Consider the following 13,440-nt stretch of genomic DNA (forward strand, 5'->3'; position numbering starts at 1 on the left):
CTCTATAAACCCGGGAAGACGGCACACACTCCAGGATCCTCTGGAGGAATTCCCATCACAGGCTTGGTAGAAGACCCAGTGGCAAAGCTTCACATTCTGTGCCTTCTGCAGGTCTCAAGGCAGACCCAAGGGGGCCTGGAGTGTGGCCTAGTGGTGCCTAGCATGCACCACCAGCAGGGTTCCATTTCTCGATACCACATACACAGAAATACCCAGTAGTGGTGCTGTGGCTCAAGAGGTAGAGCACTAGGCTCGAGAAAGCTCAAGGACAGTGCTCAGGACGATTCTAAGCCCAGAACTGGCAAAAACAAAACAAAAAACCCCCAAAGGTCTGCAGCCCAGTCACTCTCACCTTTCCAGTGGTGGCCCTTCCTGAGTAAGTCCTCACACTGCCACCAGAGGGCACACATAGGATAAGACGCAGAGGAATGTTGAAAGCAACCCAGCGCCGATAACCATGTTTCCTTTTTCAATCCTACTTTATGAAAGTTAGCTGCTCAGGAGACTGAGATCTGAAGATTGAAGCTAGTCTGGGCAGGAAAACCTACGAGAAATTCATCTACCAAAAAAGCAGCCAGAAATGGCTTAAGTGGTAGAACTCTGATCTCATGTAAATGAAGCTCAGAAACAACGCTGAGGCCCTGAGTTGTTCAAGCCTCAGGATCAGCACAAAAAAAAGAAAAAAAGAATTGATTTGCAGCAGATATGGAATTATAAATATGCCTTTTCACGATAGGTACTTCCAAGAATACTATTAGAAAGAACTGAGTATTTAAGGCACCCTGAACTCTGGGCTCCAGATTCAGAACAAGTTGAAATGTTTATTCAGGCTGCCTGTTTACACTAAGGACATTTATTACCTGAACAACCTCCTTACTTTTTGTACAGTCAATAATCCCAGTCCTAAAGGAGGACATTCTTAGGCGAGAACACAAAGGAACAGTGCTTACGTGCATGTGGTCATATGGATTTGTATTTATGGAAATGAACTCCAGGAAATGGAAACGAGTTTTGTTTTTTTGTCATGTTTGTTCCTTTATCTGTCTTTGGGATGGTAAGGGGGAAGGCACAGAAACGGAGGGACAAAGGGTGATCAAATGCAGCAGTGGTACTCACTAGATTCTATCTATGTGAAAATGAACCTGTGAGTAGAGATGGGAGGGAAAAACTTGGGAGAGAATGAGGGAGGGGGGTGACACTGTCCAAAAAAAAAATGCTTTTTTTTTTTGGTCAGCTGTGGGGCTTGAACTCTGGGCCTGGGTACTGTCCCTGGGCTCTTCAGTTCAATGCTACCACCCTACCCCTTAAGCCACAGAGCCACTTCCGAGAAATGTACTTTTTACCTGACTTTTGTAACTATTACCCCTCAGTACATTACCTTTATAATAACCATTTTCTTAAAAAAATAGGCAATCCCACAATAATCCTGGTGCACTGAAGACAAGATTCACTAGGTACAGACACTGATGGAAGGGAACACTGAAAGACCAGTGTGTGGATGCTAGCAATTCCCACCGCCCGCCTACTGTCTCATCAACAAGGAAACAGGGAGAGGTCCTGGACATAAGGGCAAAGGTCACCTCCCAGGGTAAGGCTGCCGGGGACTAACCGGGAGCTGCGGCCTCCCTCCAGAAATGTTCCAGTACAACACATCTCTAATGAAAAGGCGGCTGTGGTGGTGTTCAGAAGCCCCGCTGTGTACACGTACGTACGTGTACACACACACACACACACACACACACACACACACACACACACACACACGGGCTCAAGAGACATCAGGGTAAAAAGGAACCAGAGATGGAGGAGATCAAAGTTTAATTCCAAAGGACACTTAAAGTCTGGCTGTAACATCCACTGAGGTATAAGGTAAGCGAGTGAGGCCCAGACAGACCAGAGAATGAAGCATAAGCATTAACAGTGGCCAAGGAGCTTCCCTCCTCCTTGTTCTTAGATGCTACACCCAGGAGACAAACGACCAGAGCAGAGGCCTGCCTGGCCCACGCCCTGTGCTGTGTGTCCTGCACCAAGGCCATACATTGGCCTTAGTCATCAGACAGCCTGGCCTCTCGCCTAGCCCTCCCTCCCTACAGAAGTCTTCTTGTAGAGGCCCTGTAGCACTCGGCTGCAAATGCAAGGCCACGTCAAGAATATCAGCTAGCTATTTTCACGTGTTATCAAGTCTCCTAAGTGGCACAGTGCCAGAAAAAGTGAAGGGACCTCTGGTTTCCACAGCCTCAAGAAAACAAACATCCCCCATGACCTTTCACCTTGACAGCAAGAAGCTAATCCAGGGGAGGACGCAGGACCCAGAAGCTGCCTCAAGCCAGCAAGCACACCCTCTTGCCCAGGTGTCCTCACAGGTGTGTGAGGACTTTGGGAGGCCTGGGTGTCTACTCTGAAGGAAGATTTTTGGGCTCCGTGTGGGTGTTAACTGCAGGTACCTCTGCGGCAGACCAACCTTCTGCATAGCAGGAGGGCACCAGGACAGGGCCTTCACCCACCCCAGCTCCGTTCACCTCACCTGAAAGCACAAAGTCCCAGGTGGAAAATCCATGACTCAGGTGCTAGGCTCCACTGGAAGTGTACCAAGAGAACTGAAATGGTCTCCACTCCGCAACTCCTGTCTAATTGGCAAGGTGCACAGTGGACAGTTACGACAAGCCAACACACTGCACTGCATCGCTCAGACCAGCCCTCCACTTTCATGGGCTCCTCCCCAGGGTCTGCCTTACTAAGCAGTATTTCATGTTTTACTTCCTCAATACGGTAACTTGAAAGCACAGTAATGTGGGCCAAGAGACAATGTGACAGAAAGAGCAGGGGTGTTCAGTCCAGCCAGCAAGCACTCACAGGAAGTCAACCCTAGAATCACAGCAATCTGTTTCAGCGCACATACAGAAGTCAGGTACAACTACCTCTGGAAAAGGTTAGCCCACCTGACCAAGTGCCCACTGTGTGGCCAGCACGGGGGCCCAAGGGATGCAGCAGTGAATGAGCAGTGAGCCATCACCAGGACTGGATCCTCCAAGAGAAATACTTATACCTCAACGCCAAGACGGCCACACCACAGCTGGGAATGCTGGATTCAGTCTTCAGATAGCACGAAGTGTTTTAGGCAAGGACTCAGAACAGAATCAAAACATCTACCTACGTTACTTTTGCTCGGCCTGGGGCTTGAACTCAGAGCCTAGGCACTGTCCCTGAGCCTCTGTACTCATGGCTAACACTCCACCACTTGAGCCACAGCTCTATTCCCAACCATTTTCTGAGCAGTTTATTGGAGATAAGAGTCTCATGAACTTCAGTGCCTGGGCTGGCTTTGAATCTTGACCCTCACACCTCAGCCTCCTGAGTAGCTAGGATAACAGGTGTGAGCCACCAGTGCCTGGCTTCTTAATGCCTGAGAAAGGTTGGCTAATGGACCAACTTGCCAGGATAGCCTTCTAGATCCTAAGGTTAAAACTTTTGCCCAAATCTATTGTTCTATAAATAAGCCAAGTGGCTTCAAGGTACCCAGCACTTTTGACTCCCAAAACATTGCAGAGCAGGCATCTGGCCGACTGCCTGGTGATAAATATTTAAACAGCAAGACCCTGATGTCTCTAAATCACATTTTACTTAGCAGGCCACCACAGCAGTACAGGTTCAGTGGCATCAGTGTGGCACATGATGCAGTTACCCTGTGTTATCAGGCAGCAAAAGTGAAAGGAGGAAGTGCCACGGGCTACCTCAGCTCCACAGGGTCAGCTAGGTCAGCCAGGTCCCGGCAGTCAAGAAGGCCAGGCTAAAGGCACTAATAGCTCTCTGGGGACCGGTGGGCCAGCCAAACAAATGGGGAAGCCAGCTGCTTTACAAACACATTTGCCCCAAACAAGGCACCTGTCCCTCTGCACACCCCGGAGCTCAGGGTGTGTGGAATCGTTTGAGCATAATGCTACCGAGAAACGCAGCAACATGAATTGTATCCACAAACTTCCAACTAGATGAAAATCAACTTGCGACATGCGTGCCTACGGGCACAGCTTTTCTTTGTGAATCGGGCATGACCCAGGACACATTCACGTTTTCAGATTCTCCAAGGCTGTGCCGTGCCGGGCGCTGGGGGCTCACGCCTGTAATCCGGGCACTCAGGAGGCTGAACTCTGGGGGTGGCAGTTCAAAGCCAGCCCGGACAGCAGAGGTGGGAGGCCCTTCAAGGAGCCGCGGCAGAGCTCGGGGACAAAGCCCAGGACCCGCACAAAAAGAAGCGTCACCACCACCTTCTCGCTCCCGATCGCCCAGCACCCGCACTGCATACACGTCCACCTGAGCTTAACTCCTGTGGCCGTCCAGGTCCCCCTCCTCCGGCTGAAGGCTCGGCACGGACTCGGTTACCACTCCACGGCTACCACGCCAGCCTCGGCGGGCTCGGGCGCCCCGAGGCGGCCCCGCGTCTCCCCGCCTCCGCCCGCGTCCGGGTGGCGGCTCTGACATTTCCCCCACGTGTGCCCGACGCGGGGTCGGCCGGCTCGGGGGGAGGGGGGGGCGGAGCGCGCCGGGGCCGGGGGTCGGGGCCGGGGGTCCGGGGCCGGGAGTCCGGGGTGCGGGGCCGGGAGTCCGGGGTGCGGGGCCGGGTCCGGGGGTCCGGGTCCGGGCCTTTGTTTACGCCGGTGACCTGAGGGGGGAGCCGCCGCCGCCGCCGCCCGCCCGCCCGCGCCCGGCCGCCGCCGCCGCCCCTCCACTCCCCCCCCCACGCCCGGCCGTTGGGCCGCGGCCCCGGGCGGCTCCGCGCAGGCCCCGGCCTCCCGGCCTCCCGGCCGCCCCGCCCGCGGCCCGGCCCGCTCCGAACGCTCGGCGGGCCTCACCGAGATAGATGTCTCCGAAGGAGCCGCTGCCGATCTTGCGGCCCAGCCGGTACCGATTCCCGACCCTCAGCTCCATGGCGGCGGCGCGGCTCGCTCCTGCCCGCCCGGCCGCTTCCTGGGTCTGCGCTCCGGGAGGCGGCGCCGCTGCTGCTGCCGCTACTGCGGGTCCGTCCGGCTCCGCCCCCCTCACGGCCCCGCTTTCACCATCGCTTTCCGGCCGCCCCGCCGCTCCCAGCGCCTCAATACGGGGCGGATGGGACAGTCCGAGCGCCGCCGCCGCTGCTCCGGCCCCCGCCGGCCCCGCTCGCCCTCTCCCCGCCGCGGATGGACTCGGATCTTCCGGGCCTAAATCCCCCTTCAGCTGCCTAAAGGAGCCGCCGCCATCGCGCTATGACGTCACTTCCCCTAGCAACCCCCAGCAGGGCGGGGCCGCGCGGCCGGGGGCGGGGCCTGGCGCGCGCCTGCGCGTTGCCCGGCTCTCTGCGGGCGCCCGAGAACGGGACCTTCGGCTGCTGCGCGCTCCCGTCCTCCACGCGGATCCCAGGTGGCCGCACCTGGGCCTTTCCGCTAACCTCTGCGAGGTTGAAGAGGCCCGCGTCTTAAATCTAAAGACGGACAGATCCCCGGAGGTGCCATGACCGGGAAGCGGGAGTCCAGGTAGGGATCAGCGTGTGATTTTCTTGCAGGGGGGCTGCTTGTCCTTGGCTTTGGGGCTGCAGGTAGACTGTTCTGTGGAGAGCTGTCCCAGAACTGCCTCGTCGTGGAGAGCTGTCTCCTGTGGAGAGCTGTCCCCTGTGGAGAGCTGTCCCCAGTGGAGAGCTGACCCCAGTGGAAAACTGTCTTCCCAGGGAGAACTGTCCCCACTGGAGAGCTGTCCCCTGTGGAGAGCTGTCCCCTGTGGAGAGCTGACCCCAGTGGAGAGCTGACCCCAGTGGAAAACTGTCTTCCCAGGGAGAACTGTCTTCCTAGGGAGAACTGTCCCCACTGGAGAGCTGTCCCCTGTGGAGAGCTGTCCCCTGTGGAGAGCTGACCCCAATGGAGAGCTGTCCCCTGTGGAGAGCTGTCCCCTGTGGAGAGCTGACCCCAATGGAGAGCTGTCCCCTGTGGAGAGCTGTCCCCTGTGGAGAGCTGACCCCAGTGGAAAACTGTCTTCCCAGGGAGAACTGTCTTCCTAGGGAGAGCTGTCCCTAGTGGAGAGCTATTTCCAGTGGAGACCTGTCCCCAGTAGAGAGCTATTTCCAGTGGAGAGCTGTCCCCAGTGGAGAGCTGACCCCAGTGGAAAACTGTCTTCCTAGGGAGAACTGTCCCCAGTGGAGAACTGTCCCCAGTGGAGAGCTGACCCCAGTGGAAAACTGTCTTCCCAGGGAGAACTGTCCCCAGTGGAGAGCTGTCCCCAGTGGAAAACTGTCTTCCCAGGGAGAACTGTCCCCAGTGGAGAGCTGTCCCCTGTGGAGAGCTGTCCCCTGTGGAAAACTGTCTTCCCAGGGAGAACTGTCCCCAGTGGAGAGCTGACCCCAGTGGAAAACTGTCTTCCCAGGGAGAACTGTCCCCAGTGGAGAGCTGTCCCCAGTGGAAAATTGTCTTCCCAGTGGAGAACTGTCCCCAGTGGAGAGCTGTCCCCAGTGGAAAACTGTCTTCCTAGGGAGAACTGTCCCCAGTGGAGAGCTGTCCCCAGTGGAAAGCTGTCCCCAGTGGAAAACTGTCTTCCCAGGGAGAACTGTCCCCAGTGGAGAGCTGTCCCCAGTGGAAAACTGTCTTCCTAGGGAGAACTGTCCCCAGTGGAGAGCTGTCCCCTGTGGAGAGCTGTCCTCAGTGGAGAGCTGACCCCAGTGGAAAACTGTCTTCCCAGGGAGATCTGTCCCCAGTGGAGAACTGTCCCCAGTGGAGAGCTGACCCCAGTGGAAAACTGTCTTCCCAGGGAGAACTGTCCCCAGTGGAGAACTATCCCCAGTGGAGAGCTGTCCCCAGTGGAAAACAGTCTTCCCAGGGAGAACTGTCCCCAGTGGAGAGCTGTCCCCAGTGGAAAACTGTCTTCCTAGGGAGAACTGTCCCCAGTGGAGAGCTGTCCCTAGTGGAGAGCTATTTCCAGTGGAGACCTGTCCCCAGTGGAGAGCTATTTCCAGTGGAGAGCTGTCCCCAGTGGAAACTGTCTTCCCAGGGAGAATTGTCCCCAGTGGAGACCTGTTCCCAGTGGAAAACTGTCTTCCTAGGGAGAACTGTCCCCAGTGGAGAGCTGTCCCCAGTGGAGACCTGTCCCCAGTGGATAGCTGTCCCCAGTGGAGAGCTGCCCCAGTGGAGAGCTGTCCCCAGTGGAGAGCTGTCCCCAGTGGAGAGCTGTCCCCAGTGGAAAACTGTCTTCCCAGGGAGAATTGTCCTCAGTGGAGAGCTATCCCCAGTGGAAAACTGCCTTCCTGTGGAAAATTGTCCCATGTGAAGAACTGTCTCTTTGTAGAGAACTGTACCCTGTGGAGAACTGTCTTCCTGTGGAGAACTGTCTCTTGTGGAGAACCGTCTCCTGTGGAGAACTGTCTTTCTATGGAGAACTGTCTTTCTATGGAGAACTGTCTTCCTGTGGAGAACTGTCTCCTGTGGAGAACTGTCTTCCTATGGAGAACTGTCTCCTGTGGAGAACTGTCTTCCTGTGGAGAACTGTCTCCTGTGGAGAGCTGTCCCCTGTGGAGAACTGTCCCCTGTGAAGAACTGTGTTCATGTGGAGAACTGTCTCCCTGTGGAGAACTGTGTTCCTGTGGAGAACTGTCTCCCTGTGGAGAACTATCTTCCTATGGAGAACTGTCTTCCTATGGAGAACTGTGTTCCTGTGGAGAGCTGTCCCCTGTGAAGAACTGTCTTCCTACGGAGAACTATGTTCCTGTGGAGAACTGTCTTCCTGTGGAGAACTGTGTTCCTGTGGAGAACTGTCTTCTTGTGGAGAGCTGACCTCTGTGGAGAACTGTCTTCCTATGGAGAACTATCTCCTGTGGAGAACTATCCCTATGGAGAACTGTCTCCTGTGGAGAACTATCCCTATGGAGAACTATCTCCTGTGGAGAACTGTCCCCTGTGGAGAACTGTCTCCTGTGGAGAACTATCTCCTGTGGAGAACTGTCTTCCTATGGAGAACTATCTCCTGTGGAGAATTGTCCTCTGTGAAGAACTGTCTTCCTGTGGAGAACTGTCTCCCTGTGGAGAGCTGTCCCCTGTGGAGAACTGTCCCCCTGTGGAGAGCTGTCCCCTGTGAAGAACTGTCTTCCTGTGGAGAACTGTCCCCTGTGAAGAACTGTCTTCCTGTGGAGAACTGTCTCCCTGTGGAGAACTGTCTCCCTGTGGAGAGCTGTCCCTGTGGAGAACTGTCTTCCTGTGGAGAGCTGTCCCCTGTGGAGAACTGTCTCCCTGTGGAGAGCTGTCTCCCTGTGGAGAGCTGTCCCCTGTGGAAAACTGTCTCCCTGTGGAGAGCTCTCCCCTGTGGAAAACTGTCTCCCTGTGGAGAACTGTCTCCCTGTGGAGAGCTGTCCCCTGTGGAGAACTGTCTTCCTGTGGAGAGCTGTCTCCCTGTGGAGAGCTGTCCCCTGTGGACAACTGTCTTCCTGTGGAGAGCTGTCCCCTGTGGAGAACTGTCTCCCTGTGGAGAGCTGTCCCCTGTGGAGAACTGTCTCCCTGTGGAGAGCTGTCTCCCTGTGGAGAGCTGTCCCCTGTGGACAACTGTCTCCCTGTGGAGAACTGTCTCCCTGTGGAGAACTATCTTCCTATGGAGAACTGTCTTCCTGTGGAGAACTGTCTTCCTGTGGAGAGCTGTCCCCTCTGGACAACTGTCTTCCTATAGAAAACTGTCTTCCTGTGGAGAACTATCTTCCTATGGAGAACTGTGTTCCTGTGGAGAACTGTCTTCATGTGGAGAGCTGTCTCCTGTGGAGAACTGTCTTCCTATGCTAAACTGTCTCCCTGTGGAGAACTGTCTTCCTATGGAAAACTGTCTTCTTGTGGAGAACTGTCTCCTGTGGAGAACTGTCTTCCTGTGGAGAACTGTCTCCTGTGGAGAATTGTCCTCTGTGAAGAACTGTCCCCTGTGGAGGACTGCCTTCCTATGGAGAACTGTCTCCTGTGGAGAACTATCCCTATGGAGGACTGTCTCCTGTGGAGAATTGTCCTCTGTGAAGAACTGTCCCCTGTGGAGGACTGCCTTCCTATGGAGAACTGTCTCCTGTGGAGAACTGTCCCCTGTGGAGAATAGTCTTTCTGTGGAGAACCGTGTCCTGTGGAGAACTATCTCCTGTGGAGAACTGTGTTCCTATGGAGAACTGTCTTCCTGTGGAGAACTGTCTTCCTGTGGAGAACTATCCCTATGGAGAACTGTCTTCCTGTGGAGAACTGTCTCCTGTGGAGAACTGTCTTCCTGTGGAGAACTGTCTTCCTGTGGAGAACTGTCCCCTGTGGAGAACTATCTCCTGTGGAGAACTGTCTCCTGTGGAGAACTGTCTCCTGTGGAGAACTGTCTTCCTGTGAACTGTCTCCTGTGGAGAACTGTGTCCTATGGAGAACTATCTCCTGTGGAGAACCGTCTCCTGTGAAGAACTGTCTCCTGTGGAGAACTGGCTCCCTGTGGAGAGCTGTCCCCTGTGGAGAATTGTCTCTGGAAAGCTGTCTCTGTGGAGAGCTGTCCCCCTATGCCTGAGGTCAGCTGGGCAGTTGAGGTGGAAGGAACTTGAGGTGAGTCCTGAACACCTGCCTCCCTTGTGTACCATCAGTCAAGACTCAGTCAGCTTTTGTATCTTAGGGTGTTGGTTCTGAACATTCTTGCTGGTAAAAACAAACAAGGATTCTGAGGTTCCAGCTGGCAGCTCCACAGAACCCCCCCATATAGGAAGGGGACAACTTCTAGCCTGAATGTTTTTCTAAGCCTGTCCCTACCTGCAAAAAACACAGAACCATGGTACAATCTAATGCATATTGTTGTCATCTGTACAGGGCATAGCACCTAGGGACCTGACCGACCATCTCTTAGGGTTAAGGTAAGAAAGGCAGTCAGTGCCCTACCAGACCCAAGAGGCTAGACTCGCCCTTTCTTTCTTTTGCCTCTTTCATCCCTCCTCCTCAGTGCTGCAGCTTCTGCTCCTAAATACAGGCAGGCTAGTTGGGGAGGTAAGGCATCACCTCTGAACACTACACAGCAGCAACCCCTGACAGGAGACACCAGAAGGCAAGAAGAGATGGACTGCTGTTGAGTTGTAAGGAAATGCCTAGCCACAGCCTCACAGGAATCTGAAGGGGATTCTGCCACACCTGATTCACAGAATCCACTCATGACGTTTCACTTAATGAGCAGCATGGCCAGAGAAAACCATACATCAAGCTGGACACGCCTGTCATCCTAGCTACTCAGGAGGCTGGGATCTGACGACCATGGTTCAAAGCCAGCCCGGGCACTAAAGAAGGTGAGACTCTTATCTCCAATTAATCACTAGAAAATGGAAGTGGGGCCTGGCTCAAGGGTAGGGCGGTAGCCTTGAACTGAAGAGCTCAGGGACAGCGCCCAGGCCCAGAGTTCAAGCCCAATGACCCACAAAGAAAAGAAAAAAAATGTACATCAAATTGGAACTAGGAGGCACTACTCGTTCCCTCAGTAGCTGGACTGGGCTCTCCCTTTACAACCCTAAGTTGATCTCAGGCCTCTTCAGGGCCTTAATTCCCTATCCTAAAAGGAGCTGAGCACATAGGGTCACCCGTAGACTCATGGCATTTTGCCTATCTCACCTGCTTATTCTCTTTATTTCCCTTCCTGCCAGTCTGGGGCTTGAACTCAGAGCCTGGGCACTATCCTTGGGCTTTCTCAAGGCTAGCACTCTACCACTTGAGCCACAACACCACTTCCGGCTTTTCCTGTGTCTCAATCGGGGAATTAAACCCAGGGCTTCGTGCATTCTAGGCAGGCACTCTGCTTCTGGGCCAGACTCCCAGCCCCTGCTTATCCTTTCATTCAGGAGAGTGAGCTGTGTAGCACCTAAAGTTCTTGCTTGAGTCGGCCCCCACAGGAGGCCCAGGCAGAAGCAGTGGTGCGGTGCTGGTTTGGCAGGGCTGCCACATGCAGCAGGGCTGCCCTGTCTGTTTAGGGCCACTCAGCCAGTAACAAACCCAGCACAGGCCGTCCAGATCCAGAGCTGTGTGGGGCTTCCTGTCTGTGGCCCCAAGGCCCCAAGCTTGGCCTCTGCAGTGAGGGGATGCCTCCCCACGCACCTTCTGACTTCCCTGTCATTCTCTCGTATGACCTCCACCAAGGCCAACACCAGTGCCCCCAGGCCCTTCTGGCCGGCACAGGGACAGTGCTGGCACATGGCCCAGACACTCTGAACACTGCTACAAGTGGCGCAGCCTCCTGGGTCACGCCGACCCTGCGGATGCCTCGTCTGTGCCTGGCCCATGGTGGGCCAGTGCCTGCCTCGGCTCCACGAGCCCCTGTGGACGGATGCCCAGCCTGGGCTGAGGGCCAGTCCAGCCCCAGGCGAGGTGACCAGTGCAGTGTGGCTCCGGAGCCTGGGCTGGCTTCTCTGGGGTCCCGGCTGCCCCATTTCTGACCACCTCCCAGCGAGGGCACTGCTCTGGCTCTTCCCCTCCCGCAGGCTGGCTCCCGCCCCGGCTCCTCTGTTGAGTGCTGGGCTGGGCGGGGACTCCTCTGTCTTTGACAGTCAGCCCCTGGAGACAGTCTGGTGGCCTTGCCCAGTTTCCTGGCCCTGGTGTCTCTGCCCCTGGGGTTGGAGCACAGATTGCTCTGCACACTCCAGACTTCACGGCTGGCTGCTCCTGATCCATCAGAGACCCCTCTTTAGCCCAACTCGTTGGGCCTCCTGGGGAGGGGCCTGGGTTCCATGTCCAGTCAAGGGGAGCGCTGAGGTGAGTGGACACACACAGTACTGCCAGCCACGATTCAGGCTCTGGGATGCCCGGGGTGGGAGGGGGCAGCACAGCTAGACAGGCCGCCAGGGCCCGTGGACTTCACCGGGCTGGCCTTGTTTCCCCAGGGCCTGTGGGCCTGATCCAGAGAATGGTCCAAGAGCCCAGGACAGAAGCCCTGGGGCCATGCCCAGCCCCAACCAGTGTGCACGGAGAGTTGAGAGCTGAGCTAGAGGAGCTGACCTCCTCTCCCGTCCAGAGGTGTGGTGCAGCCCAGAGAAAACCAAAGCTGGGGGCAGGAGGAGGGAATGATCACGGCCTGAATGAGGTGAAGCTCTGGGAAACTGTCAAATGGTGACACAGGAGCAAGGGAGGAACCCTGGCAGACCCCCTTCCCGCAGCGGAGTGGCGGCGTGCCCTGGAGCTCCATGGGCTCCGACACACCTGTGGATTGTTGCCTCGGACATGATGTTCCAGCAAGAAGAGGGGAGGGAGGGTCCAGCTCACTTTAGGAAGCCAGAGCTCCGTGCCAACCCAGAACTATAAGAGGCCTGCTCCACAAGGAACTTAGATGAAAGAAGTAGTGAGATATAATAGCAGGAAACTGGACTTAGTTGTGTCTGAGAAAGGACCTATGGGGGGCCGGGAGTTTGGCCTAGTGGTGGAGTGCTTGCCTAGGATGCATGAAGACCTGGATTCAATTCCTCGGTACCACATACATAGAAAAAAAAAAAAGCTAGAAGTGGTGCTGAGGCTCAAGTGGTAGAGCTCTAGCCTTGAGAAAACCCAAGGACAGTGCTCAGGCCCTGAGTTACAGACCCAGGACTGGCAAAAAAAAAAAAGGGACCTGAGATTCAGCTCTATATCAGCACCATCTACTTGACTAGAATAATAGAAAAAAAGTCCATGACGAACTGGTGGGCACAGAAAAGCCTTTGATGGGCTATCATAGATTTTGTTTATGACTAAAGGGATCTTAGTAGACACGAGAGTATTTGCACAACCGTGCATTCGGTGAGGCGCCAGGTGGAGCAGAGCGGAGAAAGGCCACGACTGGGACGAGAAGCCGGGCTCCTGGTTCACACAGACCTGCTGGGCATTCAGGAACCCTCGCGTCCACAAGAAAACCTTTAGCCAGACTCAACGTGAACGTGGCAGGGAAGATCTACTCAGACTCACCAGTCCCTGGCCCCGGCTCTGTTGTGCTAGACCTGAGGGGGCCAGTGGCAGCTGCAGTGTAGAAACCCAGATCTGGAGGGAAAGGGTGCTTGTTCCTGCCAGAGGACTGAGTGAGACGTGCGTCGACGCGCACTCGCTCGAAAATAACGCCCGTGTCTCCATTAGTCATGAGAGTGACCCATGGCTCCAGTCCTGCTCTAGTGCCACCAAGCACCATGTTGAAATATAGATGCATAATATATATACGTACATACGCATTTTAGATATACACATGCACATATCCATGTATCTATCTATCACAAATCTCCTGTGATCCCTTGTTTGTTCAGTTTGGACTTGTAGTTCAGGGCCAGCCAGGCTGCATGTAATGCCCCTATTCTCCCTACTTTAAAACCAAATAGAAATACTGGCTGGCAAAAAATGTCTAAGGGTTATTACCTTACATTAGGAAAACTCATTTGAGTAAAAAGTTTCTAAGTTAATTCAAAATGCAATTAAAAATCAGTTTCCATCTATGACATACAAACCCTCA

General features: G+C 54.9%; 1 protein-coding gene across 6 annotated transcripts in view; it reads right to left on the bottom strand.

The window, feature by feature from the left end:
• The window catches only part of Csnk1d (casein kinase 1 delta), a 26,543-nt gene extending 21,317 nt beyond the window's left edge, over positions 1-5,226 (bottom strand). For 3 of the 6 annotated variants that reach the window (XM_090351414.1, XM_090351413.1, XM_090351416.1), the window contains exon 1: positions 4,848-5,226. In XM_090351414.1, coding sequence (XP_090207540.1) covers positions 4,848-4,923 — 76 coding nt within the window. In that variant the 5' untranslated portion in view covers positions 4,924-5,226. Of the gene's footprint in view, positions 1-4,262; positions 4,281-4,308; positions 4,468-4,847 lie in introns of those variants that run through there. The other 3 variants (XM_090351418.1, XM_090351419.1, XM_090351417.1) reach the window with 3 other exon arrangements.
• Positions 5,227-13,440: the final 8,214 nt, after the last annotated feature.

This window comes from Megascapheus bottae, chromosome 17 (assembly GCF_031878675.1).
Source record: "Megascapheus bottae isolate mThoBot1 chromosome 17, mThoBot2.hap1, whole genome shotgun sequence".
Classification (NCBI taxonomy): Eukaryota; Metazoa; Chordata; class Mammalia; order Rodentia; family Geomyidae; genus Megascapheus; species Megascapheus bottae.